This window comes from Garra rufa, chromosome 20 (genome assembly GCF_049309525.1).
Source record: "Garra rufa chromosome 20, GarRuf1.0, whole genome shotgun sequence".
Classification (NCBI taxonomy): Eukaryota; Metazoa; Chordata; class Actinopteri; order Cypriniformes; family Cyprinidae; genus Garra; species Garra rufa.
In genome coordinates, this window is record NC_133380.1 from 16137149 (window position 1) to 16163710 (window position 26562).

The following is a 26562-nucleotide window of genomic DNA, read 5'->3' on the forward strand; positions in this document are numbered from 1 at the left end:
AAGTTTATATCACACAATTCTGAGAAAAAAGTCAGAATTGAGAGTTTATATCACACAATTTTGAGAAAAAAAATCAGAATTCTTAGTTTATGTCTTGAAATTCTGGCTTTATCAGAATTGCGTCTATTTCTCATAATTGCGATCACACAATTCTGAGAACAGAGTCAGAATCACGCAGTTTATATCACGCAATTCTGAGAAAAAAAGTCAAAATTCGGAGTTTATATCTTACAATTTTGACTTTATTTCTCACAATTTACTTTATATCACACAATTTGAGAAAAAGTCAGAATTGAGAGTTTATATCACACAATTTTGAGAAAAAAAATCTGAATTCTTAGTTTATGTCTTGAAATTCTGACTTTATCAGAATTGCGCCTATTTCTCATAATTGCGATCACACAATTCTGAGAACAGAGTCAGAATCACGCAGTTTATATCACGCAATTCTGAGAAAAAAAGTCAAAATTCGGAGTTTATATCTTACAATTTTGACTTTATTTCTCACAATTTACTTTATATCACACAATTTGAGAAAAAGTCAGAATTGAGAGTTTATATCACACAATTTTGAGAAAAAAAATCTGAATTCTTAGTTTATGTCTTGAAATTCTGACTTTATCAGAATTGCGCCTATTTCTCATAATTGCGATCACACAATTCTGAGAACAGTGTCAGAATCACGCAGTTTATATCACGCAATTCTGAGAAAAAAGTCAAAATTCTGAGTTTATATCTTACAATTTTGACTTTATTTCTCACGATTTACTTTATATCACACAATTTGAGAAAAAAGTCTGAATTCTGAGTTTATATCTCGAAATTCTGACTTCATTTATTAGAATTGAGACTATTTCTCGCAACTGCAAGTTTATATTGCGTAATTTTGAGAAAAAAAGTCAGAATTCTGAGTTTATATCTTGAAATTCTGACTTCAGTTGCAACTTCATTTCTCGCAACACGCAATTCTGAGAAAACAACATTAGAATGGTGAGATGAAAGCTTGCAAACGTGAGTAAAAAAAGTCAGAATTGTGAGCTAAAAAGTTACAGTTACCTTTTTTACTTTTTATTCAGTGGTGGAAATTTTTTTTTGGTGATAACCATGATACAGTTTTGGCATATTGTTTAATTAGAAATCATACGATCATACAACACTAATAATAAGAAATTTTTCCTGAGCACCAAATCAAAATTTTAGAATGATTTCTGAAAGATCTGAAGACTGGAGGAATGGCTGCTGAAAATTAATCTTTGATATCACTGGAATAAATTACATTTTTAAATATTATAGAAAACCTTCTTTTTAAATTGTAATATTTCATGATATTCATGTTTTTATTGTATTTTTGATCAAACAATTGCAATTTGGGTGACCAAAGGGAAGTTCTTTTAAAAACATACAAAAAAATACCTTAATTATATCAAACTTTTGACTGGTAGTGTATGTGTTTTAGCAAACTAATCAAATAAATAAATATTGCAAAATCTATAAAGTGGTGGTGTTTGTTAGCTCTCCCTCTTCTTTACAGTCACTGCATTTCTCATAAATGAAAACCCCAAGGCACTTCCTCATAAAGCCAGTGTTGAACATGATTTATCTTCACTCAGATTGAAGTACTTCTCTTTCTTGTCCTTCCCACCATTCTAATATCTGTTAGCTTAAGTTAAAGGATAACCTTGTGACAGACCTCTAGTCAAATATTTTAATTCCATTACTGTATCTGAGTTCATAGATGTGGCTATTTACAAGACTTTGGGAATGTTCAAGTGGCCATGGTAGATCTAGCATGGTGACTAAACACTAAAGGCGTGGTTAGCATGAAGATCTCCAACATACTCAATATAACACTGATTTCAACTTCATTATATTAAAATGAGCAGCTATATTTGCTGTTTTCACAGATTTCACAGAATAAAGATTTTCTAAAATGTGAAGGTGGCAAAGGCACCTGCTCTGTCAAAAATCAACACAGCACTGCAAAAATACACTAGTTTTTGGGGTCAGTAATACTTTTATTCAGTAAGGATGCATTACTTTTATCAAAGTGTGATTAAAGATTCTTAGGTCACTATTTTTTTTTTAAGTAAGATCATTTTTAAAGATGTTTCTAATGCTCATCAAGGCTGCATTTATTCAATCAAAAATCCAGAAAAAAACAGTAATATTGTTAAATAATATATTAAATGTAAAATAACTTTTTTTATGTGAATATATTTTAAAATGTAATTTATTCCTGTGATGCAAAGCTGAATTTTCAGCAGTCATTACAAGTGTCATATGATCCTTCAGAAATCATTGCAATATTCTGATTTAGATCCATTGTTGGGATCTTTTACAAGATTCTTTAATGAATATAAAAAAGATAAAAAGAACTGCATTTATTACAAATATAAATCATTTGTAACAATATAAACTACCATTTAAAAGTTTGTGGTCAGTACATTTTTATTCTTTCCTTTTTGAAATAAATGAATACTTTTATTTACAAAGGATCTGTTAAATTGACAAGAAGTGATAGCAAAGACTCATATTGTTAAATATTTCTATTTTGAATAAATGCTGTTCTTTTAAATTTTATCAAAGAATCCTTAAAAAAAGAATCACAGGTTCCAGGAAATATTAAGCAGCACAACTGTTTCCAACATTTATAATAAATGTTATAAATCAGCATATTAGAATGATTTCAGAAGGATCATATGACACTAAAGACTGGAGTAATGGCTGATAAAAATTCAGCTTTGCATCACATGAATAAATTATATTAGAAAATATATTAAAATAGAAAAACATAATGTTAAACTGTAATAATATTTCACAGTTTTATTTTTAATATTTTAAACAAGTAATTAATATATATAAAAAATAAAAACTTACTGATCTTTAAATGTGAGAAAGGAAAAAGGTACATTTTTCCACTGTATCTGGCAATGTACAAAAATACAAAAATTCTGGCAAGGAATAAAACAATGTATTCAAAATATTTTGCAGATTCAAATACCCCTAATCCCACATTTGTTTATATTTGGTCTATATCCAGATAATTTGAAATTTAAAAAACATCAGCGAATATTTGTAGACTTAAGTGCACTATTTGCAAAGAGAGTAATAGCCCTCTCATGGAGAAACACCATTAGTCCAAGTGTAAAGAGGTGGCTGTCTGAACTGTCTTCAACTCTCCCTTTGGAAAAAATTACATATACAATGAAACACCAACAACATAATTTCCACCAGATCTGGGACCCCTTTATTTGCTATGTGTCGAAGACAGATTTGTCTCTTATGATGGAGGAACCTGGGGACATATAAACAGTAGCTCTCTGCAGTAGTTACTATTACAGAAATATGTTTGTTGTAAGATTACTTCCTTTTTCTTATAAACCCATTAACCTGAATCCCAACCAAGAATTTGAAATCCTGTAAGGGCCAGGGTGGGGGGTTGTCATGTTCGTTCAAAACATGTAATTGTATTGTTTGTATTTCTTTGTTGTATTATGAAAACAATAAAAAAAAAAAAAAAACTTACTGACCTTACTAATATATATATATATATATATATATATAAATAATAAACCAGTTTTTTTTTTTGTCTTTTGAACTTTCTAGGCATCAAAGACGCCTCTAATTGTTTCACTGTTTCCGCAAAGACATTAAGCAACAACTGTTTTAATATATAAAAAAAAAAAAGTTTTTTAAAACAAAAAGTACAAAAATAAATAAAAAGTTGTTACATTTTAAAATATATTCAAATAGAAAAGAGTTACTTTTAAATTTGAATATTTCACAATATGACTGTTTTTAGTATTTTTAGCAAAGGAACTTTTAAATGTTAGTGTAGCAAATAATGATCTTTCTTTTATAACAGGATTAGTAATTAAAACAGCTGTTATTGTGAGTATCCTGTAGCATTTACTTAAACGACTGTTTTTTTTTTTTTAACGGCAGCTGCTTTACACACACACACACACACACACATACAGCTGAAACAGGGTTACCTCATTGAAGATGGCTATATTCTCACACTGAAGAACCTTGGTTTTGTGAGTAAAACCTAGACAGTAAGCAATGTTTTTAAAAATACATAGTCAACATGTATAGTCACATAGAAGTCTTCAATATAAAAGTTTAACACACAATATTAATTATATGACAACATAGCTACCCCTCAAAATCTAGCGCTTACCTCTAAAAGACAACTCCACTTTCCGGTCATATTTCCCTGGCAGGTTAAATATCTTCTTCAGAAGAACAGTGATAGACATGGCAGAGCTCTGTTGTTTTTGTGCTTTGTAATCCTGATCCCCTGTGTTAGGTCCTCATTGTTTTTAAGGTACAAACATGACACTCAAAAACAAGCAGTATAAAAATACATCCTTAATTAGGCTAAGCTTCTTTCAAAAATCCAGTACTCATGTGGCTTTCAAGGATATTGTCACAGCATATGATCCAACACCCTGAGGAACTGAGCTGGAATTCCATCTGAAGGAAAACTCCCTAGGCAGAAGAGGAGTTGTAATATTTACCTATGATAATTTAACAGTTAACAGTTGAACTGTAGTGAACCAATGGTGTAATACGAGTATACAGGTGCACAGTTGTGCTCAGATCAGCATTTCAATACTTTGAACTCCTAATAATAAAGAAAAGCAAGTGGGAATTGGATGCAGACATGACACATTCAAATACTTGAAAAACAACAACAGCAACCAAACAAAAAACAAGTTTGTTAGGTGTGTTAATAAGGCAATTTTATTCGGCATTTCTTCCTGACAGTTATATAAATTGGTCTATCAGTGAAAATGGCTTTTGAAAAACTGAACATGTTGATGTGTAAACAATGATGGGGCGGAAAAACATTCATAATATGATTACAATCCCATTCCCTTTAAATCATTAGATTAAAAAGATTCCTTAAACAAGATCACGGTCCCATAAGGCTTCATGTGGCAAGAGCAAGTATAAATGACTAAATTCAATAGATCTAATGGAAAAGTGCCAATTAACTTGACAGCATGATTAAGGCGCAAACATTTGTGTTGGATAAATTAAATTAACAGCACAACTTCTGTCATTCCAAATGAATCTTTAAAATATTTGACACAAACACAAAATCCTCAAAATAGCCATAACTGATAAGGTCCCAAAGCAGTTCTATGGTCCTAAACGTTTTTATACCACTATTTTTAAATTCTATTCTACTCGAAGTCATACCATATAGTGTATATGCATTTTAAATGACTCTTAATACATCTTTGTCAAAAATGACAACATATTGGCAAAATAACTCTCAAAGATTCAAGCTTCTGACAGCTTTAGTTTGCTAGTGAAAAACATGCAGTGATTTCTTTGGTAAGGTTCTAGCTACTAATCTTCTCTACTATGGCAGCACAGATATTTATTGCAGCAGTGGTTGAATGAGTTCCAGTCATTCAATTTTATCCGATAGCTACTATACAGCAGAAAGTGCGGGGAATTTCATAAATCAGCATTTCTGATTGCTATTGCATACATCTGCATCAAAAAAGCAGAGCAAGGCCTAAAAGTGATTGCAAATATTGGCTTAAGAAAATCAAGGCATCCATGAACAATTATACAAAAATATATGCAACGATACAGAAAATAGATCTATAAAAAATATGAGGAATAACAATCCTGGAAGGTTAAAGAAAAATACGAAAGATCAAAAATGAAAAGTGTTGCATAATATATAAAAAAGGAAAACAGAAGTCAAGACACATAGTCTTCATAATAGGTCAAAACCCCCATGGTACTTTCTTTTAAAGAGCTGTGGTTCCCTCTAGTGGTGATCCATACTAATTCTAACTAACTACTGTATCTTTTAGATACCTACAATTCAGTCACCAGCGTAAACTTGTGTCTACTTGGTCGGTGAAGGGGGGTTGACAGGAGCCATATTTCTCATTTTAAAATATGACACCAGCTGATTTGGCACCTCGGCTAGAACACTCTGAGCCAGCGCTTCTTTAGGAGCCTAAGGAGAATAAAGATATAAAAAGAGATTGCATAATTATTGACAGTGAAAAGCACTGAAAATCAATTTAAAGGGAACCCCGGGTGTTAAAACTTGTATGGCTTAATATAATTTAAATGATGTCTCTTACTAAAATGTGATGAAACATTTACATTATTTTTAAAAAAATCCCGTTTTATACACGATGGTTGCACTCGGTGAGCCACTGGCACTACCTGTTCCTATTTTTACCGCAACACAACTCAGAAAATTAAATACCGATACAATGACCACAGGTAATGAAAGAGCTTAAAAGTGGCGATCCATAAGCATAGGTTTAAGCCAAATGGTGTATTATCGATTTTCCCTACGATATTTCTAAATGCCCCGGATATTGAGTGAAATCCGCGCTGAGAAACTGCTGCATCATGACAAGTTTGGCATGTTCACATTGTGCAAGGATGGCATCTAGCGTTTCTTGTCTCTGCCGTGTATAAGCTCTTTCAGTAGCTGTGGTCTACTAAAAACCTCAAAAGCATCAAGGATAAAGTAGAAAGAACAAAGACGCAGGTCTTTAGGAAGTTTTATTCGTCCACAGGCATCTTCCTATTCTTTTCTCTTCTTATCAATAGGAAAAGTAGTGAAGACTTGCATCGCATCTCTTGTTGCCCTTCGACTGAAAACTACAACCAAAAGCTCCACAAAGTGGCATCATATCAGTATTTTATTTTTCCAAGTTGTGTTGCAGTAAAAATAGCAACAGGTAGTGTCAGGAGCTCACTGAGTGCAGCCATTTCACATCATCGAAATAACTGTCCCCCTCAAACTCTAAAATGTGGATTTTCTTTTAAAGGGAGAAGAAAAAATTTACTGACATCCCCTTGTCATCCAAGATGTTAATGTCTGTCTTTTTAAGTCTTAAAGAATTTTTCTGAGGAAAACATTTTAGGATTTCTCTACATATAGTGGACTTCTATGGTGCCCCTGAGCTTGAACTTCAAAGGGCTTTAAATCCAGCCAAGGATAAAGGGTCTTATCTAGCGAAACGGTCAGTTATTTTCAAAAAATGTTTTATCATTTATATACTCTGTGTATTCCAGTTCAAAACGGTTAGGGTGGGTCAAAAAACTCCAATCTCATTTTCTCCTCCAACTTTAAAATTGTCCTACATTGCTGCAGAAGTACAGACCCAGTGTTTACAAAGTGAACATGCAAAGATCAAATGTCCTTTACAAAAAAGGTAAAACAGTGATGTAGGAAAATTTTGAAGTTGGATGAGAAAAAGAGATGGGAGTTTTTCAACATACCCTAACTGTCTGTAATTTTTTTTTTTAAAGAAAATAACTGATCATGTCCCTACATAAGACCCTTCTTCCTCGACTGGGATCGTTTAGAGCTCTTTAAAGCTGCACTGAAACTGCATTTTGGAAGTTCAAACTCACGGGCACCAAAGAAGTCAACTATATGCAGTGTTTCGGTTTTACAACTGAAGAAAAAAAAGACATGAACATCTGACAAGGGGGTGAGTAAATTAGTAAAATCTGTAAATTTTTGCTCTGGAACTGAACTTCTTTTAATAACGCAAGTCTTTTATGGGATTTCTGCTACATGTTTTACTAATAGACATCATTTACGTTATATTAGGCCATACCTGGGGTTTCCTTTAAGAACTTTGAACAAGGATGTAATTCTAATTAATATTTTAAGAGACTCATACACTGGCAAACTGCTTGAAGGGCACAAACTGCACAATATCTCTGGCCACCGGTTCTCCGGTCAAAGATTTGAGAACTCCATTGTCCCCATCCAGAAACTCCATGGCCTTGAAGTCTGCCTCACCCACACCCACGATGATGATTGACATGGGCAGTTTGGAGCCGTTCACGATGGATTGTCTGGTCTGGTCGAGATCAGTGATCTCTCCATCAGTGATGATCAACAGCACAAAGTATTGCTAATTGAGCGAAAGAGAGAGAGAGACATGCATAGTGCTAATGGACTGAAAATACCATGACAAACTACAGATCAAAGATGCATGAGTACCCATCAAACCACATCCTGTGGATGAGTCAGTACTCTACAAAAAAAGCATTTGGAGTTACTCACTGCTGCATTCGGTTGTTGGGCGGCGCCAGCTGCAATTCGGGCTACATGATTTATAATAGGAGAGAAGTTGGTGGGTCCATACAGACGAATTTGAGGCAAAGCCATGCGGTAGGCTTCCACAATGCCTTCCACTCCTGCAAGTCATGCGACACAAACATTTTAGAATGCGTTTGAAGTCAGACATGTGCATAATTGTTCAACTTCAAATCCAAATTTTCAAACACTGGGACTCTTACCTTGGCAATATGGGCTGTTGGGGTTGAAGTTCAATGGGAACTCATGGGACACCTAAGAAATTGCAAAAAGGCATTTTTGTTAAATTAAATGATTATTACAACTAGTAGGTAATAGTATCAAAGACACCTGTAATGTCTAACCTGGAAGTTTGGAGGCACTTGAGCACCAAATCCAAATGCTGGGAAAAGTTTATCACTACAAGGTAAGACAAAATATATATATATAAATAAATAAATATACTAGTTACAACACGACTGGACTTATTATAATAAAAATACAGTAAAATCAATAGTATTTTATAATAATGTTTAAAATTACTGTTTTCTATTTTAATGCATTTTAAAATACAATTAATTCTTGTGATTTTCAGCATCTATCTCTCCAGCTTCTTATCAACTGCTGAAAACAGTTGTGGTGCTTGATATCTTTTTTCTTTAAAACAGTGATACATTTTTTCAGGTTTATTTGATAAACAAGAATTCAAAATAACTGCATTAATTTGGAACATTACACACTACCAGTCAAAAGGTTTTGGACAATAAGATTTTTAATGTTATTCAAAGAAGTTTCTTCTGCTCACCAAGCCCGTATTTATTTGATCTAAAATACAGCAAAAGCAGTAATATTGTGATATATTTTATTATATTGTGTTATATTTAAAAGAACTGCTTTTTAATGTAATATATTTTGAAATGTAATTTATTCCTGTGATCAAAGCTACATTTTCAGCATCATTACTCCAGTCTTCAGTGTCACATGATCCTTCAGAAATCATTCTAATATGCTGATTTGCTGTTCAAGAAATATTGATTATTATTATTAATATTTAAAATGGTTTAGTCAGTAGTCAGTCTTTGATGAATAGAAAGATCAGCATTTATCTGAAAAAAAAAAAAGAAACCTGAAAAATAATGTTTTTTGAGCAGCAAATCAAAATATTAGAATGATTTCTGAAGGACCATGAGACTAGAGTAATGATGCTGAAAATGGCTAAAAATCAAAGCAATAAGTTACTTCTTTATATATATTTAAATAGAAAACAGTTACTTTAAATAGTAAAAATACTTCAAAATTTTACTGTTTTTGCTGTACTTTGGATCAAATAAATGCAGGCTTGGTGAGCAGAAAAGACTTCACAAAACATAAAAAAAAATCTTACTGTCCCAAAACTTTTGACTGGTAGTGTACATCTTTACCATCACTTTTGATCAATTTAATGCATACCTGCTGAATAACAGTATTAATTTCTCCCAAACAATCAATTCAAACAATTATTTCTATACTTTGCTTATTTCAATGCACTTCTCAGTGGGTGAATATATGTGTGTTTGTAGCAACACTGAACAGTTTTAGACAGCTGGTAGAAAGTCTATGAAATCACTCTTACGTGTCGTAGTCTTGGACTACCTGGCCAACAGACCAGAGGGCTGACAGATACTGGTTCACGCCATTAGGGCTGAGATAGTGCAGAGAGTCAGGGGAGCGGGGGTCCCCATTGGAGCCAGTGAAGTCAATACCCACCTAAAACCGAAAATATTCAACCATACAGCCTCAAATTTACAAAAAAAATTCAATGTTCAGCATTAAACCCATTTATCACATACACATCAGTATGTTAACAAATGGTATCATAAGCAAATATTGTGGCATTACTGATCTTACCGTGAAGTTAATTTGGCAACCTCCCATCACATAATCCAGAAAAGAATACTGTGCCTCAAGCTGAAAAACAGTGTGGGGATTATTTATCATTATCAAAACATTCTAAACAACTTGCTAGTATAGGATAAAGATAAAGGTTGTTCAAACCTTGCAAAACTTAATCTTGACGACCCCAGAGTTCTTATAACTCTTTTTCTTCTTTTGCTTATCTGGATGAATGCAGTCAAACTCAACCTACAAAAAAGAAAACTTTACACGTATGCTCTACAATCTCGGAAATTCTGGAAGTAAATAGAATGGAAATTAATGTGAAGAAAAGGAAATGTTCTACTGTTAACACAAGGACAACAAAAAAAGGCTGGAGCAGTGAAGGTGCAGTCTCACCGGTGCTTTCTGCAGATCTGACACATTAGTTTGAAACACACCAATGAGATCATGAGTGCCATCGCTATCATAATCAAAACATTGAACCTAAAACAAAAAGCCACAGACAGACACAGAGAGAAAAAGAAAGAAAGAAAGATGTTTAAGAAAAATTAACAAACATCCTGCTCACCGCATTGTCTTTAGCCTCCATTAGTTTAGCGGTGGTGCAGGTGAACTCTCCTATCATGTCTGAGCTTGTGTCTTCATCCTTATCGTAACAAGTTACCTAGCAATTAAACAAAGCTTTAGACTAAGGACTGGGACAACTGAAAGTGATGGCTGATGGTGTCTTTGGGCCCTTAAAACAGGTACATTAATACATTTTTATGATACTATGTGTCCTTCATCTGATCTAATAGGTTTTGTACACTACTGCGCAAATAGTTTGGGATAAGTAAGATTTTTTTAAACAAATTAATACCTGTATTTAGTGAAGTGTGCATTAAATTGATAAAGTAACTTTGTTGTTGCTTTAAATGATCAATATTAAAATCACTTGTTTCACAGTTTTCATATTTTTTTTTAAATATTAAAACAGAAAGCAGTTCTTTTAAATTGTAATAATATTCCACAACAATATTACTTGTTTAAAGTTGCATTGGTGAGCATAAGATGATTTTTACAGACCCCAAACTTTTAAACGGTATATATGTGGGAAAAAATAAAAGATTCTTGTTGGGACAAGACAAGTGATCATGTTTGATGTGTTTCAATTAGTAACTTTTTTTAAATTCTCAATTATGTTTCAGAGCCAAAAGCACCAACTTCTCCCTGTCATCCTAAAGATAAATGTGCTGGACACGGTCACTTAAATAAACAAATGTTTAACTTGCATAGTAAAATTATGTAAAATTAAGATACTATGATAAAAAAAACACATCTGAGTGAGAATAAAAACCCTTTGATACCTTGATTGGTTTATTCAGGTCACCATTGCAGAATGTATGCAAGGAAACCATAAACTTTTTCCAAGATGGATTCAAATTATTCTTGATGACCTATTAATAACAAGAGAAGTCAAAAACAACCATCAGCAAAAAATGCAACCGATTCATTGTTTTGCATGAGCAAAGTGAAAGTTGGTAAAAACCTCTGTCCTGTGAACTAGCTGCCATTTCCCATCATCTTCTTGCTTGAAAAACTCCAAGAATGGATCAGACTTTCCAAACATATCCTGGAAGTAATATTGAATAATAATGTGCATATTCCATTGAACATTATATCATAACTGATTTCACCTTGGCAATAATTTTTGTGGTAAGCCAGCAGTAATAATACTTGATAAACTACAAATTATAATTGGTTACAACAAAAGGACACAGGGTTTGATTATGTCTACCTTTTTATCCAGGTTTTTGGCCTCCACTTCCATCACAATAGCCCTGTTGTCCTTCACCTCATCAGCTGTGACCTTTTAAAAACAGAAAACTTTGCTAAATATAAAAAAAAAAAAACATTTTGATTGGCAGAACTGTTGCAAAAAAAAACTAGGAAGCAGATGCTCGCCACTATAACCACTTAAAAAGTATTGCTAATGAATGCTACATACTAATGACACTCTTTGCATACATTCACAAATGCAAATATCACTTTGCTCAAACAGAGGGCTTTTGTGGCTTACTAAAAACTGTACAATATTCAAATTATTAATTCTTTCATGAAGCTTTTAAATTCTCCTATAAATAAAGATACTGCAAATTCAAATGAATTGAATTACACCTGTAAAACATTTATCTGTAAGGTGGTAAAATTCTCATGTGATAATCCAAATTAGAAATACCAGTTGTATTGTTTATGAACACATACTGTTATTGTGCCTTTCCCAGCCGGTTTTCCTGCCTTGAGCTGAAGGGGTCTGGTAATCTTCCTACTTGACACAATCTGTTGTAAAGTTTGGTGTGTAAACAAAGCCATGAATTAGAGTTCATTGTTAAAACTAAAGCACAGTTAAGCATGTTATACATTTTTAATGACTTCTCACAATACGTACCTGGCCAAGAGTGCATTCAAAGCCTCCCAAGAAGTCATCATCCTTTAGGTCAACAGACTTGTTGTCAATATCATAGACGCCAAACTTTAGTTTCTGCACCTTCTCAAAGTGGTAGTCAATGTGAAGTTTTGTCGAGAACTCAGGGTCCTGGCAATTCTTCACTCTCTCGGTACGTTCAACCTGCAATGATCACATACACACTAAGCAAACAAGGATAAGAGTGTGTGTGTGTGTGTGTGTGTGTGTGTGTGTGTGTGTGTGTGTGTGTGTGTTTTTGGACAGTAAGATTTGTTTTTAAGAAGTCTCTTCTGCTCACTAAGCCTGCATTTAATTGATCCAAAATACGGTAAAAGCTGTATATTGTGAAATATTTGTACTTTTTAAAACAACTGCTTTCTATTTAAATATATTTTAAAACGTAATTCCTGCGATCAAAGGTAAATTTACAGCACCATTACTCCAATCTTTAGTGTCACACGACCCTTCAGAAATCCTTCTAATATGCTGATTTTCTGTTCAAGAAACATTTCACATTACTATGATCAATATTTTTTCAGGATTCTTTAATGAATAGAAAGATCCAAAAATCTGCATTTATCTGAGCTATAAAGCTTTTGTAACATTATACACTATACCATTTAAAAGCTTCAAGTCAGTATAATTTTTTTTTGGTAAAGGAATTATAGAAATTAATCATTTTATTTAGCAAGGATGGTTTAAATTGATCAAAAGTGATGACAAAGACTCTTTACACTGGTAAAACGTTGTTCTTCTGAACTTTATATTTATCAAAGAAACCTGCAAAAAAATGTACTCTGCTGTTTTTAAAATAACACTAATACTAATAAGTTTTTAAGCAGCAAATCAGAATATCAGAATGATATCTGAAGGACCATGTGACTGGAGTAATGATAGTAAAAATTCATTTTTGAAATCAGAGGAATAAATTACATTTTAAAAACATATTCAAGTAGAAAATAGTTTTTTAAATAGTAAAAGCATTTCAAAATTTTACTGTTTTTGCTGTACGTTGATAAAAACTGTATTTAAATCAAATAAATATAGGCCTGGTGACCAGAAGAGTCTTTTTAAAAAACATTAAAATTCTTACTGTCTGACTGTTGGTGTATATACATTTTCAAATAATTCAATAATTGCATAAATAATTTAAATTACTGTTAGTAATGGTGTCAATAAGCAGTGCAACTTTAGCACTTTCCCCCCCCCCCCCAGTGAAAACTGTTACAGTGACACATTTGAGTGCCAGCTGCTGTTATAGTAAAAAAAAAAAAGTTATTACAATTTAACTACTGCGGCTTTTAAGGGTTAAAATGCATACCTCTGTCCATTTGTCGTCCCCGATGCTTTGCAACAGAACACAGAGTGGATCAGATTTGGATCCTACATCTTTATCCAGGAGATTATTGCAAGAGATGGAGAGCTCGACCTTCGACACACATTGAGCGGCCATCTGAAAACCACAAGAGATACAAACTTGTATAAAGTTTTTGTCTCGAAGCTAAACAGCTTCTATGGATAACCGAAGCGTGCAAACGTGAGGAAGTGAAATTTTTTGATGAAAGAAAGGGAAAGAACTGTTCGAAAGGACGCATTCTGCTGAACTCCGGAGTAAAGCAAAACAAAACTTCACATAATCTTCGAATAACACAAACTCCATTTCACAATTTCGCGCTTTAAAAAAAACAAAAAACAAAGAAATATGAGTTAAATGTTGGGCCTAAATGTCACTATTTTCTGTCAGACTTTCCGACAGTCACGCCTTAAATCTATTACAGCGCGATTAAAAAACAGTTGTGCTTTGCTTAACGGCGCACCGCGAATCTAAAACAAACAACCCGCTAACATAAAACAAACTGACAAATGCAACCATGAAGTCAAAAACATATCATACCCTTAATAATTTTCAAACTGTACAAACTGTGCTCGGTGATTCTCTGTGCCAACACTGCCTACTACTACCGTCTCCACCCTGATACGTTCATGTAATATAAAATGAGCAGGGCGGTGCCACTTGCCTCATCTCCAGACGTGCAACGCTATTGGTCAGAACGCCAGCTCAAAGTGCGCTGCGATTGGCCAGAAGCCTGTCAATCACCGCACCAGCCCGCAGCACAGAGCACTGTGCACTGACTCATTACACTGAGGACAGAACAAACAATTATAATTTCAACCAACGCCACGAACTTACGCTCATCATAGTTTACATAAATATAATAACACACGCGTCTATCCACCACGACCAACTTAATCAATAAATAACAGCGTTTCAGTGTTGAATAATTAATAGCTGATGCATGAGTTCATAATAATTTCATGCACACCCAAAAGTGCTTCGATCATTCAGCAGCTTTATATTTGTATAACACCAGAGTGTTAATCTGATCTGTAGTGCCACAGCACAGTTACTAGTCACGACTGGTTTAAGCACAACCGGTCGTAGCAACTGGGTTAAAAAACATCTAGCAGAGGCTGAGCATGCTTTCCTTGACCGCTATGTCTCCATAGTTACACAGATTCCACAACTGGGCCAAATCATTTGCAAAAAGTGAGCAAACAATAGAGGAGAAATTCAATATCAACAGATATTTTACTCTGTTGCACCTTATTTGATGGAAATCTTTCAGAGTGACAAATTAGAGGCATATGTGCTCTTGTGATATGCAGTACAATCAAAATATAAAATGTAAACAAGTCTTAAAATGTCTTACAAAGACAAACATGACTCCTTAACATCAATCTCACCAATTCAGCATCACAGCAAAGCATTTCAATTGCACATCTCCACAAAAATCAAATTTAGCTGCTGAAATCAGTTTAAGTGCTTGCAGAATGAATGTGACAATGCATAGCAGCATTTTATTTCTCAAAACAATTATTCAAATACAGCAAAACATTTCCATATTTTTTCCACATAATGTAATTGTAGACAATCCAATGCTCACAAATAGTTTATAGCAGTATTAATGTCTTTGATTAACACTTACCTGAACATTAACATGTTAATCAGGAAGGCTCAGTGTCAAAAAGGCACATAGCAAAATATGCAGTCCACAAAGCTGGAGAATGCGAAACAGGCAGAAATGCACTCAACTCACCATGAATTTAATTCTGAAGCATTTCACAACAACAAAAAGTACAAGATATCAACCCAAATAAAAAGAACTTGCATAAATAACCATGATCTCAGGCCCAGCGCAAGCAGATTCAAAGCATCAAAGAACAGCATTTGAGAGCAATCCCACTTGACCTGCTTTGATTGATAGAAATGCATTGAGAATGTATAGAATTCTCAAAAATCAGGTTGAAAGAGAGAAAGGAGAGAAATGACAGCTGTGAGCTAATTGAAAAATCTTTAGAAAAGCATTTTTGTGCAGAATAACATCATTTGCCATCGTAATCCACAGCCAAAACAATGAAACATTTCATGCACCTCTCATCAGTGCAGTTTGTATGAGAATTGCTTATCCCCTTGTGTAATATCAGAACAAAGTTCAAAAACAGCCATATTCAAAAATGTGTTCCTCTTTATTTTTACACATGGAAACACTGCATTATTAAAAAGCCATCCGTTGCACAACTGGAGCAGAATTTCATAGGTTTTTGATCTATACACTATACTTTAAGGCTGTGCAGTTCAACAGAATCTTTAATAGTTACTAGATATTTAACTTCCAGATTCCACTTTCCACAATCATTTCCACTTTAAAAAACAAAAACTTATTGAACAGTATGATGCTTTTACCTGAGATGCTTATCTGTGGTATCAGAAAATATGAAACCGTGCCTTCATCTCTATTAACTGTATTAAAAACACATTTTAAATCAAGCATTGTGGAAAAAAAGTTCAAGGCTACAATATAAAGACAGTCTGAAGCAACAAGCAATAGATTAGAGCTAGAGTCTCATCTCTACAATGACACATCTGATGAAAAATTTCAAATATAGTTTAATATGAGAAACAAGAAAGTCACAGCAAAACATTTTATTGTTCCATATCTGAACTGAAAAGAAAAAAACAAGCACAGGAGAGAACACAATACCTTTAAGTGTCATCATTTCAGGAATGGCATTTTATTGACAAAAATAGTAGCTGGAACGTATTTACAAGAGAAAAAGCGCTGGAACGTCAAAAACGAAGCATAATAATTAATCCATTTCGGCAACACAAAATAAAAGCCCAACTTTCATCAAAAAAAAAAAAAAAGGAAGCTATCATCAAACACCACAGCAACGAGAGAAGAAAAGCTAAGCAAAGAGATTAAAATGCTTTCATATACATATTACAATGTGGCATTTGCTTCACATCCCCGCTTAGCATTTACAGAATTGGTTTGACATCAGGCTTTTTAAAGCAATCCAATGTGACAGCAACAGATATTGATAAAGACATGAACATTTGCATTTTATTGACAGAGAAAAGCTTGCAGCAGAGAGCAAACATAGTAACTGAAGTGTAGGCATGAATTTAGCGCACAATGCACGGCAGCATGGTTTTACCTCAGAAGGTAGCGTGTAAATGCAACATGGATCATATACAGATGTGTAAAACTTGAGCAGAGGTACAAAACAATGAGCAAACATACTTGCCAACTAACCTCCATTGCAGATTAGGCTCTACTGAACATACCACTATAAAGACGCCCCTCTTTCAGATCTGCACATGTGAACTAACACATTATTGACCTGAAGTCTTAAACAATGTTGTTTTGAGGAATTTAAAATAAACATCTTTCCTCATTTATGTCATGCTTCATGTACTACAGTCTTGGATAAATAACATGTCAAGGGAAAACAAGAAAAACTATAATTTTTTTCAGTTTCTTCTTCTGTACATAAAAAAACAACCAGATAAGGTATTTTTTCAGAAAACTGTGTCAAAAGATAAGACAAAGATGTTGCTTTCATCCCAAAGTGATCTTAACTTTTCTTGCCCCAATGGGCCTATCATTCAGGTCCATAACAGCAGCCATTGCTTCATCGTGGGAGTCAAAAGCAACCATCGCTTCCCCAGTGGGCAAACCTTTCTCATTGAATTGCAAGCATACAGAACCAGGCAACACTTGATAGCCGTAGAAGAAATCAATAATCTCATCAACGGTCACCGTAAAGGGCATGTTTTGAATTTTGACAATGGTGGGCCGCGAATTACCTGGACCACCGCTGGATGGTCCTCTTAAATTCTCAGAAGCTGGCCGCTGAGCTTGGCTACCTCCACGATTTTGGTTGACTACTTTACGAGAAGATCCGTTATCAAATGGTGGAATGCCCCGTAAGGGATCTAGCGCGCCAACAAAGCCAGAAGGTGCGTTGCTGCCGTCGGGTCTAAAACCAGGATGCTCTAGAACAGTACCGGGCAGAGGTCCTCCAACCATTGGCGGGGGAATGCCAAGTGAGACGTCGCCCAAAGCAGCACCCAGTGGCGGCAAAGGTGGTGGACCTGCTAGTCCATTACCTGGGGCAACGAATGGGTTGACAAACGGTGGACCGTTGCCAAGAGTCCCAACAGCATTTCTCAGAAAACTAAACTCATCGCCTGTCATACCTGGAAAAGCGTGAGGTACTTGGGGAACTTGGGCCTGGGGCTGAGTGTGTGCGTGTGCATGTGCATGGACCTGGGCATGAACATGGGCATGAGCATGAGGATGAGCATGAGCGTGGGCATGGCCATGAGAATTTCCTTGGGATTTCTGACCTCTTTTTGCCTGGGGAGGAGGATTTCTCTCAACTTCCTTCATCTGCTCGAATGTTACCAAATGAACGAAAGCATCCCTGCCATTCAATTTTTGCCTATGTAGTCTTTCTGCTTTAAGTGCGTCCTCATCAGACTTAAACTGCACAATAGCCTGGCCAAGACCGTTACCGTTGGCGTCAACTAACACCTTAAGGCTTTCCTCAAACAACTGAATGCCATCAAGAAAAAGACGGACATCTTTCTTTGTCACGTTATAGGGAATATTGGTTATATGAGCACAATTCTTGGCACTCTTTCCTCCTTCACCAGAGCTATTCTTCTGATCGCCTTGGGAACCCTGCATGCGCTTGCGAATAGCGTCTATCTTTTCATACATGTTTTTCTTTGTGATCGGATGCACCTGTATGAAGCGACTACCCATGTACTGCATATGGCATCCGAGAGCAGCTTTGTAGTCTGTTTCATTCCTAAACTCCACAAATCCCTCACCGGTTGCCCTGCCATTGGGTCCATATGCAATGTAAATGCTATCTTCAACAATGTCAAGATTTTTGAAAAACTCAAAGATCTGCTTGTTTTCGGCTTCATATGGGAGTCCTTTCAGATATACACAGAATTCTAGTTTGTGGGGAGAACGGGACCTGGCTCGGTCTCGGCCAGAGGGTGCTGGCGAATTGGTGCTTCTGCGACGATGACGGTTGTGCTCAGAGTCACCACCTGCTTTAGAGTGTCCCGCGCTTTCTCTCCACTGTCGCTCTGTTGCTGGAGAAACCTCAACATATCTTTGGCCTATCACTCCTGCGTTTCTTTTCAGGGCCTCGAAAGATTCTTGAGGTGAGAAAAACTTAACCAATGCCCTGCCATTGTTTCTACCCAGGTTGTCTCTGAGCAAACGAATGGACTCAATCCCAAGTCCCTGGAAATAATCTCTAACTTCACCTTCAGTGACTGAAAACGGAAGGCCGTGTAGATGAACAAAAAACTCATCTGGGTTTGTCACTGATGATTTCATATGAGGTTGAAGGTTCAGGGGGTTCAGGGGGTTTAAGGGATTCAGGAACATTGTATTTGGATTTCCGAGAGACAGCGGACCGGAGCCTAAACCACCGGTGACAGGGCTGACTGGGGGTGGGACGCCGGGGTTGAACGGTGGAAGCCCAGGTAGGTGCGGCATATGTGCAATGGGAGGGACTGGAGGCACTGACGATAGCGGATTAACAGCTGGTACCGGTGGCAATGCGGATACTGGTGGCGGTACTGGCATGGGGGGCATCGGTGGTAAAGTTGGCATGGTGGGCAAGGGAGGTATTGGGGGAGGTACAGAGTTCAATGACGACATTGCCGTGGTCATGGTGGATCCCAAGCTAAGACTCGGGCTGCTGAAATTATTAAAGTTTGGGGGCATGTTGCCCATTGTAGTGGTCGAAAAGGTAGGGACAGTCTTGTTGCTTACAGGCTCGTGTGTAGACACTGCTGTGGTGGCTGTAGTTGAAGTTGTGTTACTAAAACCTTGTGCTGTGGTTTGCAAGTTGCCTCTTCCACCAGTACTAACTGGTGGACCCGGCCTACTGCCGTTTCCTGTGGCAACCTCTGCACTGCCAGTTTCAAAGCGCCTACGACTGAGCTCGATCATATTTTGCATTTCGGTTTTGCTACTCAGCAACAGAGAAACCTTGGACCCTTTGATCGACCCCCCTGTGCGCATCATCCCCAGCCTTGCATCTTCATCTGTGGCGAACACGATAAAAGCCTCACCGTGTTCACCCCCTACAATATGCACACCACCATCCGGGATGGTCAATCCAGAGAAGAAATGGCGTATGTCCATAGTCCCAGCGACAATGGGGAGACCCTGCAAACGGATGACCACAGCCATGCTGAGGTGCAACAACAAACACCTGTAGATGAAAGAAGGCAACGACTGTCAGGCTATGGTAATAGGCAGAAAACCAGTATACAAACCAAAAGAAGACAATAAACAGCAAGACCAAAGATTATGTGAGAAAACACATTATAGCAGAATAAACAGCGCTTGAATTTTAACACTGCAAAGCCAGTATGAAACACAGATTTTTAGCTCATCGGATTGTTTAGTGGCTTTGTAGCTGTTGCCAAAGCACACTACCATACTTCATTTTATAGCATGCAACAGCAGTTTAGTATGAAATCAAATCAGAACAAAATATGACTAATAAATTGATCTGAATAACACTTAGCAGCAATATTCAAAGTGCATTTAAAACTATTTTTAAACAATCTTGAAAAACTACTACATTAAATACTATGTTAAACATCTCATTTGCATGAGTTTAATTGACAACTTCACTCACAAACTTCGAAAGTAACAGAAGACTGAGATCACTAATACTGTTTGGCATTTTGTATTAGGCAAATATGGCGTAGCCCACTGGTTTTCAATTTTGGTCCTGCAGACCCACAGCACTGCACATTTTTATATTATCTGAAACATTCAGTTCATAAAGATTTTGTCAAATAAGCTGATAATCTAATAGATATATACATAATATGCAGTCCTGTTAATTGAAAACCACTGGTTTAGCCTATTCTACAGTGTCTCTGGCTTAATGGTTTACTGACCACAGGATTCCCAAACCTTTTGACCCATGAATTTCCATGGCTTTTATAGTCACCTGTGATTAATGGATAAGCATTTTTTTTTCAAATCATATAAAAAGCTAGAATAAAAAATAAAAATAGAGATTACACTCAAAAGCAATTTATAGCTAAGCTGACCAATTATTTGGGAGCTGAGCAGAACCAGAAAAACCTGCATTGCATGACTTTAAGACTTTAATTTCCTCAACATTTCCAGACTTAGAAATCCCAATTTCAAATTCAAAATTCTCCTTATATTTCCAGGTTTTCAACAACTGTGGGAACCCCAAATAAGCTTAAATATGCTTATAACATTTTACTTTAGCCAGCAACAACCTGAAAGAAAGATTGGCAACAATTTTCTTATCGTTACCAACATCTTTAATAGCATTAAAAAAAAAAATAGGAATTGCATTGTAGATATCATCAACTATTCGCACAGAATGCACATTGCAATGACACATTTTAAGACAAGAAAAAATCATTAAACCACATTTCTAGATTCTAAATGAATGCATTTTTCTTTTAATGTGTTTTTTTAAATAATAAGAAAAGTATATATCTTCAAGTATAGTTCACTAAGATCCCTCAAATGCTTACCTGTATTAAAAGTGTTGCTTCGTTACAAGATGCACAGGATACCCAAGCCAATCCTGACGGCAATCATTTAAAATCAATTCTTGACTGTAATAAAAAGAATAAACGGAAGGAAATATATGTAAACAGCATTAGAACAAGCATTTCCCATGAGTGTCTCCAAGAAAACCATTCAGTGCCAGCCATTTCCAGCCCATTTAGTATAACAGATTTTTGTACAGCAAAACTAAAAATTTAATCACCACTTGTGCACATCATATGTTGGCCAGCTGCTTCGCAAAAGCCATACACATAAAAATTGGTCTCACATGCATGTCTTGTATTTCAAGAACCCCAGCAAACATTCATACTTAACAGCAACAACAAAACACAGGAACATTTTTAAACATTTTCAAATTAGAGAAAGAAAAGATGTCAAAGCATGTTAAGCTATAAAAACAGATTATGACCTTCCAGGGAGTCAAGACAACATCTTATAATGTTAATAAGTTGTGAGCAAAGTGTAAGACGCATAATTAAAGTGCATATCTAACAGCATCTAGCTTATGTCAGCCTGACTCATGTATTTCTGACTTGCCTGTAACCTGTAAACATACAGAAAATCAGAAGCCAGTTTGACACCTAAAAAACAACTGCACAACCACTGTAAATTTTTAGAAACTTTTCTTCACTATCACACTACAGAGAAGATGAAATTTACACTACTCAATCCATGATACATTAAGGGTGTGTTATAGGGGTGGGCATAGATTAATTTTTTTAATCTAGATTAAAATGGCTAATTTGAATTCTGATGAAGGCATTCAGAATGTGTGCTACCCAAATAATGACTAAAAGTAAGTCTTCGAGAACGGGCCAGGTAGCGCATTAGATCAGGCGCTCATCTCCTGTTTCCAAAATGCACCACAAACTGCTTGACAATTGCATTTACAACATAATTACCTATACAAACTTGTGTAACCAAGTACTTCTGCGCAAAAGGCTGCACGACGTACGCGTTGCCGTTAAATACACAGACGCGCACGGGCATGGATATCTGCGTGCATAGTCTTCCATTAAACTGCGTTGCTTTTAGAAGCGTCAATTCAGTTGTTGCATATACAGTAGTTTAATGTCTTTATTTCGGGATTATCAAAGTAAATTATAACTCAAACTTGAGATTTTACTGGGGCACAGCAGATTTTCACTGGGGCACGTGCCCCAGTAAAAAGGGTCTAGCAACGCACCTGCCCTGAAGCGACTTCATAGTCGCATCCATGTTTGCACATCTCATTTGATGTGGTAATTTCACAGAAGTTGAAGACTCGTTCTCGCCTCCTACAGTGCAATTCGACTAGGTATATGTCATCCGCGCTAAAATATCAAGGTGAAAGTCATCATATCTTGCGTAGTTTAGACCCAGCTCCCAACCCAACTTTGAGAATAGATTAACGGCGATATTTTTTTATCGCCCGATAAGAGTCTCACGTTAACGCAGCACGTTAACGCCGATAACGGCCCACCACTAGTGTGTTCACACTTTGATTAAAACAAATTCTGGTGCGATTGTTAGAGCGGTTAATTTGAATAAGTGTGAACACTGCCATCCAAACCCTAGTACGCACCAAACAAGTGGACCGAGACTGCCAAAAAGTTGGGGCTCGGTCCGCTTCCAAACAAACTCTGGTGCGGTTCGAATGAAATATGAATGCAACCCGGACCAAATACTTCTAAACGAACCAAAAACAGGAAGTAATGACAAGATGCAATGCTACGCGACATGATTTCACGAAGGGAACAAGCGGTGTTCCCAAAACAAAACGAGCAGAGGGCTAATGTGGAGCAAAGAGGAGGTAAAGTGCCTTTTTTATGAGCTCTTTTGGAGTTTGTAGTAGGGCTGCAACGATTAATCGAATGATGTTGTGAGGCGCGTCTAGACAATGAAGCCGGTACTTTGATTAGTAGTAAATCTCCATCACGTGCGTTCAGCTGGAGCGGCAATTCAAACACCCCGCCGTAAATCACTGACAAGCCACTCCAAAAATCGAATGAAAATCGAATTCGATTTTCAGCGCGATTTGGCGTGGCTTGTCAGTGATTTACGGCGGGGTGTTTGAATTGCCGCTCCAGCTGAACCATAGCTGAACGCACGTGATGTAGATTTACTACTAATCAAAGTACCGGCTTCATTGTCTAGACGCGCCTCACAACATCGTTCGATTAATCGTTGCAGCCCTAGTTTGTAGGTGGTGAAAATAGTTCTGTCACTAAATATACGTTATTCAACCCGACCAACCAGGTTGTGAAAGTATCACTATGCCTTTAGGTTCGCTGTCAAAAATGCCAGTGTGAATGCTAAGTGGACCAGGACAAAATGGACCAAACGAACCAAACTACAAGTGTGAACACACCCTAACCCATCCGGAAAACCGAAACTGTCATTATTTACTCACCTTCAAGACTTCAGTTCATCTATGGAAACCCAAGTGTTTTTTATATTCTTTCATTTTTGTCCATCCATCTAAAGTCCACGCAACCAAACGTAATATATCAAACAGTCCAAACAGAAATAATCCATATAAATTGAGTAGTTTAATCCAAGTCTACCTTAAAATCACTTTATATGACAAGCAGATTTAATTTAGGCTTGTATTCACAAAAATCACCTCTAATACATGAAGCCTAACAAAGATAGAAAACAGAAGCTAAAACATACTTGCTTGATGAAAGAGAATAAACCTTGTGGTTCTCCAAATCCTTGTCATTTGAAACAAGATGCTGTGGATTAAAGCTCTTAATTTCTATGAATACAGTTGCAATCTCTTTATGTACTTTTTGATGTGCTTAAGATTTGGTTTCATGGACGTTTTAAAGGACGGACAGAAAAAAATATTTCATTTGTTTCAAAGATGACTGAATTTTTTTCGGTTTGGGTGAGAAATTCACAATTTTAATTACATAGGAGAGAAGTGTTTGATCACCTACCACTGGAAACCACAAAACTATGTTAGTTATAACATAAGAGTGTTTTTAAACCAAAATGTGACAATCTCCTACATTTTTGCCAACCTCAACCCAAAACCAGGTCACCTAATCAGATGCCACCAATCATAAACCTAACTGAAAGTAAAAACAGATAACAACAACCAACAACCAAATAATTAAAATACGAAATTAAGGTAGAAGTCTGTTAATTGCACTCTGAAAACATTGTATAAAAATCTCAACTTAAAGACTTCTACTGCAGCAACACTTTCACTTAAATCAAAATCTCCAATGTCAACATAATTCAGATTTTCAGATCACGTTAAAATATAAGAAGTTCTACAAACTTAAGAAAACATCGAATATGAAATGAGCTTCATCCGGGCACATGGCAAATTATGTGTCATATAAAGCTTATTCACGTTTGCAGCTTGCTTTTGCAAGAACCACCAACCAGTGAAATAAAAGATCATAACAATAAGACAAGAGAAACAGAAAGGTATGACCAGTCGTTCGAGAAAAGCTTTGAAACACAGCACTCTTTGATTTCTCGAATAAAAAAGCATCTAGCTGCATAAGAGTTTAACAATAACACTCATGGCATGGCGTCATCAGCCATTCAAACCTCAAAACCAGCGAGATGACAAAATGGCGCCGTCTGTATTTACCAGCGCAAATGGGCTGATGCCGTCTACAGCAGAAACAAAGCTAGCTACTACTCTTCCAATCTTTCATTCCAGCATAGCACTTCTCAGGAATAAGAAAACAACATAACCACTGCATGAGAAGGAAAAGATGCCTGGCTAGCTCCGCATTACCCATTTAAACAAAACTATGTCGTTTGCTTGTAGCTCACAATCACCCTGCCCTCCATTAAACTTATAAAACCACTGCATTTTTGCAAATGTCGACAGTGTTATGTGTGGCTACATGAAATACATTGTGTGAATTGATGTGCTTTGCATATTCTTACCGAAATTATTTGTCTTAACTGATCTTTTTAAAACAATAAAGACGAAGCGCTTCAGTCGTGCTCTTCAACGTCTGGTCGTGCTCGGTCTGCTCAGTATCGACACTGGAAAGACAGCAACGGCGCATGCGCTCCTGTGAGCCAATCAGTAAACAAACGCACTGCTGAGGCGCACACCGGTGTAGTGGGCGGGTCTGGACGTCGAAAGGATAGATAGATAGATAGATAGATAGATAGATAGATAGATAGATAGATAGATAGATAGATAGATAGATAGATAGATAGAGTTGAAGTCAAAAGTTTGCATACACCTTGCAGAATTTGCAAAATGTTAATTATTTGACCAAAATAAAGAGGGATCATACAAAATGCATGTTATTTTTATTTAGTACTGACCTGACCCCATTCAAAAGTTTAAATACACTTGATTCTTAAAGGAGTAGTTCACTTTCAGAACAAAAATTTACAGATAATGTACTCACCCCCTTGTCATCCAAGATGTTCATGTCTTTCTTTCTTCAGTACTAAAGAAATTATGTTTTTTGAGGAAAATATTTCAGGATTTCTCTCCATACAGTGGACTTCTATGGTGCCCCCGAGTTTGAACTTCCAAAATGCAGTTTAGATGCAGCTTCAAAGGGCTCTAAATGATCCCAGCTGAGGAAGAAGGGTCTTATCTAGCGAAACGGTCGGTTATTTTCTAAAAACATTTACAACTTATATACTTTTAATTTCTACACAGAGTACACACAGAGCTAGAAAATATGCATCTGAGGTTAAAAAGTATATAAATTGTAATTTTGTTTAGAAAATAACCAATAGTTCTGCTAGATAAGACGCTTCTTTCCTCGGCTGTGATGGTTTAGAGCCCTTTGAAGCTGCATTTTGGAGGTTCAAACTCGGGGCACCATAGAAGTCCATTATATGGAGAACATTCCAGAAATGTTTTCCTCAAGAAATATGATTTTCTTGCGACTGAAGAAAGAAAGACATGAACATCTTGGATGACAAGGGGGTCAGTACATTATCTGTAAATTTTTGTTCTGAAAGTGAACTACTCCTTTAATACTGTGTTGTTACCTCAATTATCCACAGCTTTTTTGTTTAGTGATAGTTGTTCATGAGTCCCAACAGTTAAACTGCCGATTGTTTTTCAGAAATATACTTCATGTCCCACAAATTCTTTGGTTTTTCAGCATTTTTGTGTATTTGAACCCTTTTTCCAACAATGACTGTATGATTTTGAGATCCATTTTTTCACACCGAGGAAAACTGTGAGGCTCTTACTATTACAGAAGGTTCAAAGGCTC

At 36.1% G+C, this 26562-nt stretch overlaps 3 protein-coding genes across 6 annotated transcripts in view; all 3 read right to left on the bottom strand.

The window, feature by feature from the left end:
- Positions 1–4262, bottom strand: part of fer1l4 (fer-1 like family member 4) — a 33954-nt gene extending 29692 nt beyond the window's left edge. Inside the window, exons 1-2 of the mRNA XM_073825488.1 lie at positions 4184–4262; positions 3996–4051 (exon numbers count right to left, since the gene is read on the bottom strand). Coding sequence (XP_073681589.1) covers positions 3996–4051; positions 4184–4262 — 135 coding nt within the window. The remainder of the gene's footprint in view (positions 1–3995; positions 4052–4183) is intronic.
- Positions 4263–4733: 471 nt separating this feature from the next.
- cpne1 (copine I) lies at positions 4734–25370 on the bottom strand. 4 transcript variants are annotated; one of them, XM_073826108.1, is made up of 17 exons: positions 25256–25310; positions 21322–21405; positions 13732–13863; positions 12393–12572; positions 12209–12283; positions 11742–11813; positions 11493–11576; positions 11311–11400; positions 10533–10628; positions 10124–10210; positions 9977–10036; positions 9702–9835; positions 8455–8509; positions 8314–8365; positions 8078–8211; positions 7689–7925; positions 4734–5992 (listed from the first exon to the last, which is right to left on the bottom strand). In XM_073826108.1, the coding sequence occupies exons 3-17, from the start codon at positions 13861–13863 to the stop codon at positions 5879–5881; spliced, it is 1602 nt and encodes a 533-aa protein (XP_073682209.1). In that variant the 5' UTR covers positions 21322–21405; positions 25256–25310; the 3' UTR covers positions 4734–5878. The 4 variants fall into 4 exon arrangements, with proteins under 4 accessions (XP_073682209.1, XP_073682210.1, XP_073682207.1 ...); XM_073826109.1 differs by lacking the exons at positions 10533–10628; positions 21322–21405 and adding an exon at positions 10361–10447 and having other exon boundaries at positions 25256–25370; XM_073826106.1 differs by lacking the exon at positions 21322–21405 and having other exon boundaries at positions 25256–25370.
- On the bottom strand, positions 16381–25310 carry rbm12 (RNA binding motif protein 12). Its single transcript, XM_073826105.1, has 3 exons — positions 25256–25310; positions 21322–21405; positions 16381–20003 (listed from the first exon to the last, which is right to left on the bottom strand). The coding sequence occupies exon 3, from the start codon at positions 19979–19981 to the stop codon at positions 17315–17317; it is 2667 nt and encodes an 888-aa protein (XP_073682206.1). The 5' UTR covers positions 19982–20003; positions 21322–21405; positions 25256–25310; the 3' UTR covers positions 16381–17314.
- Positions 25371–26562: the final 1192 nt, after the last annotated feature.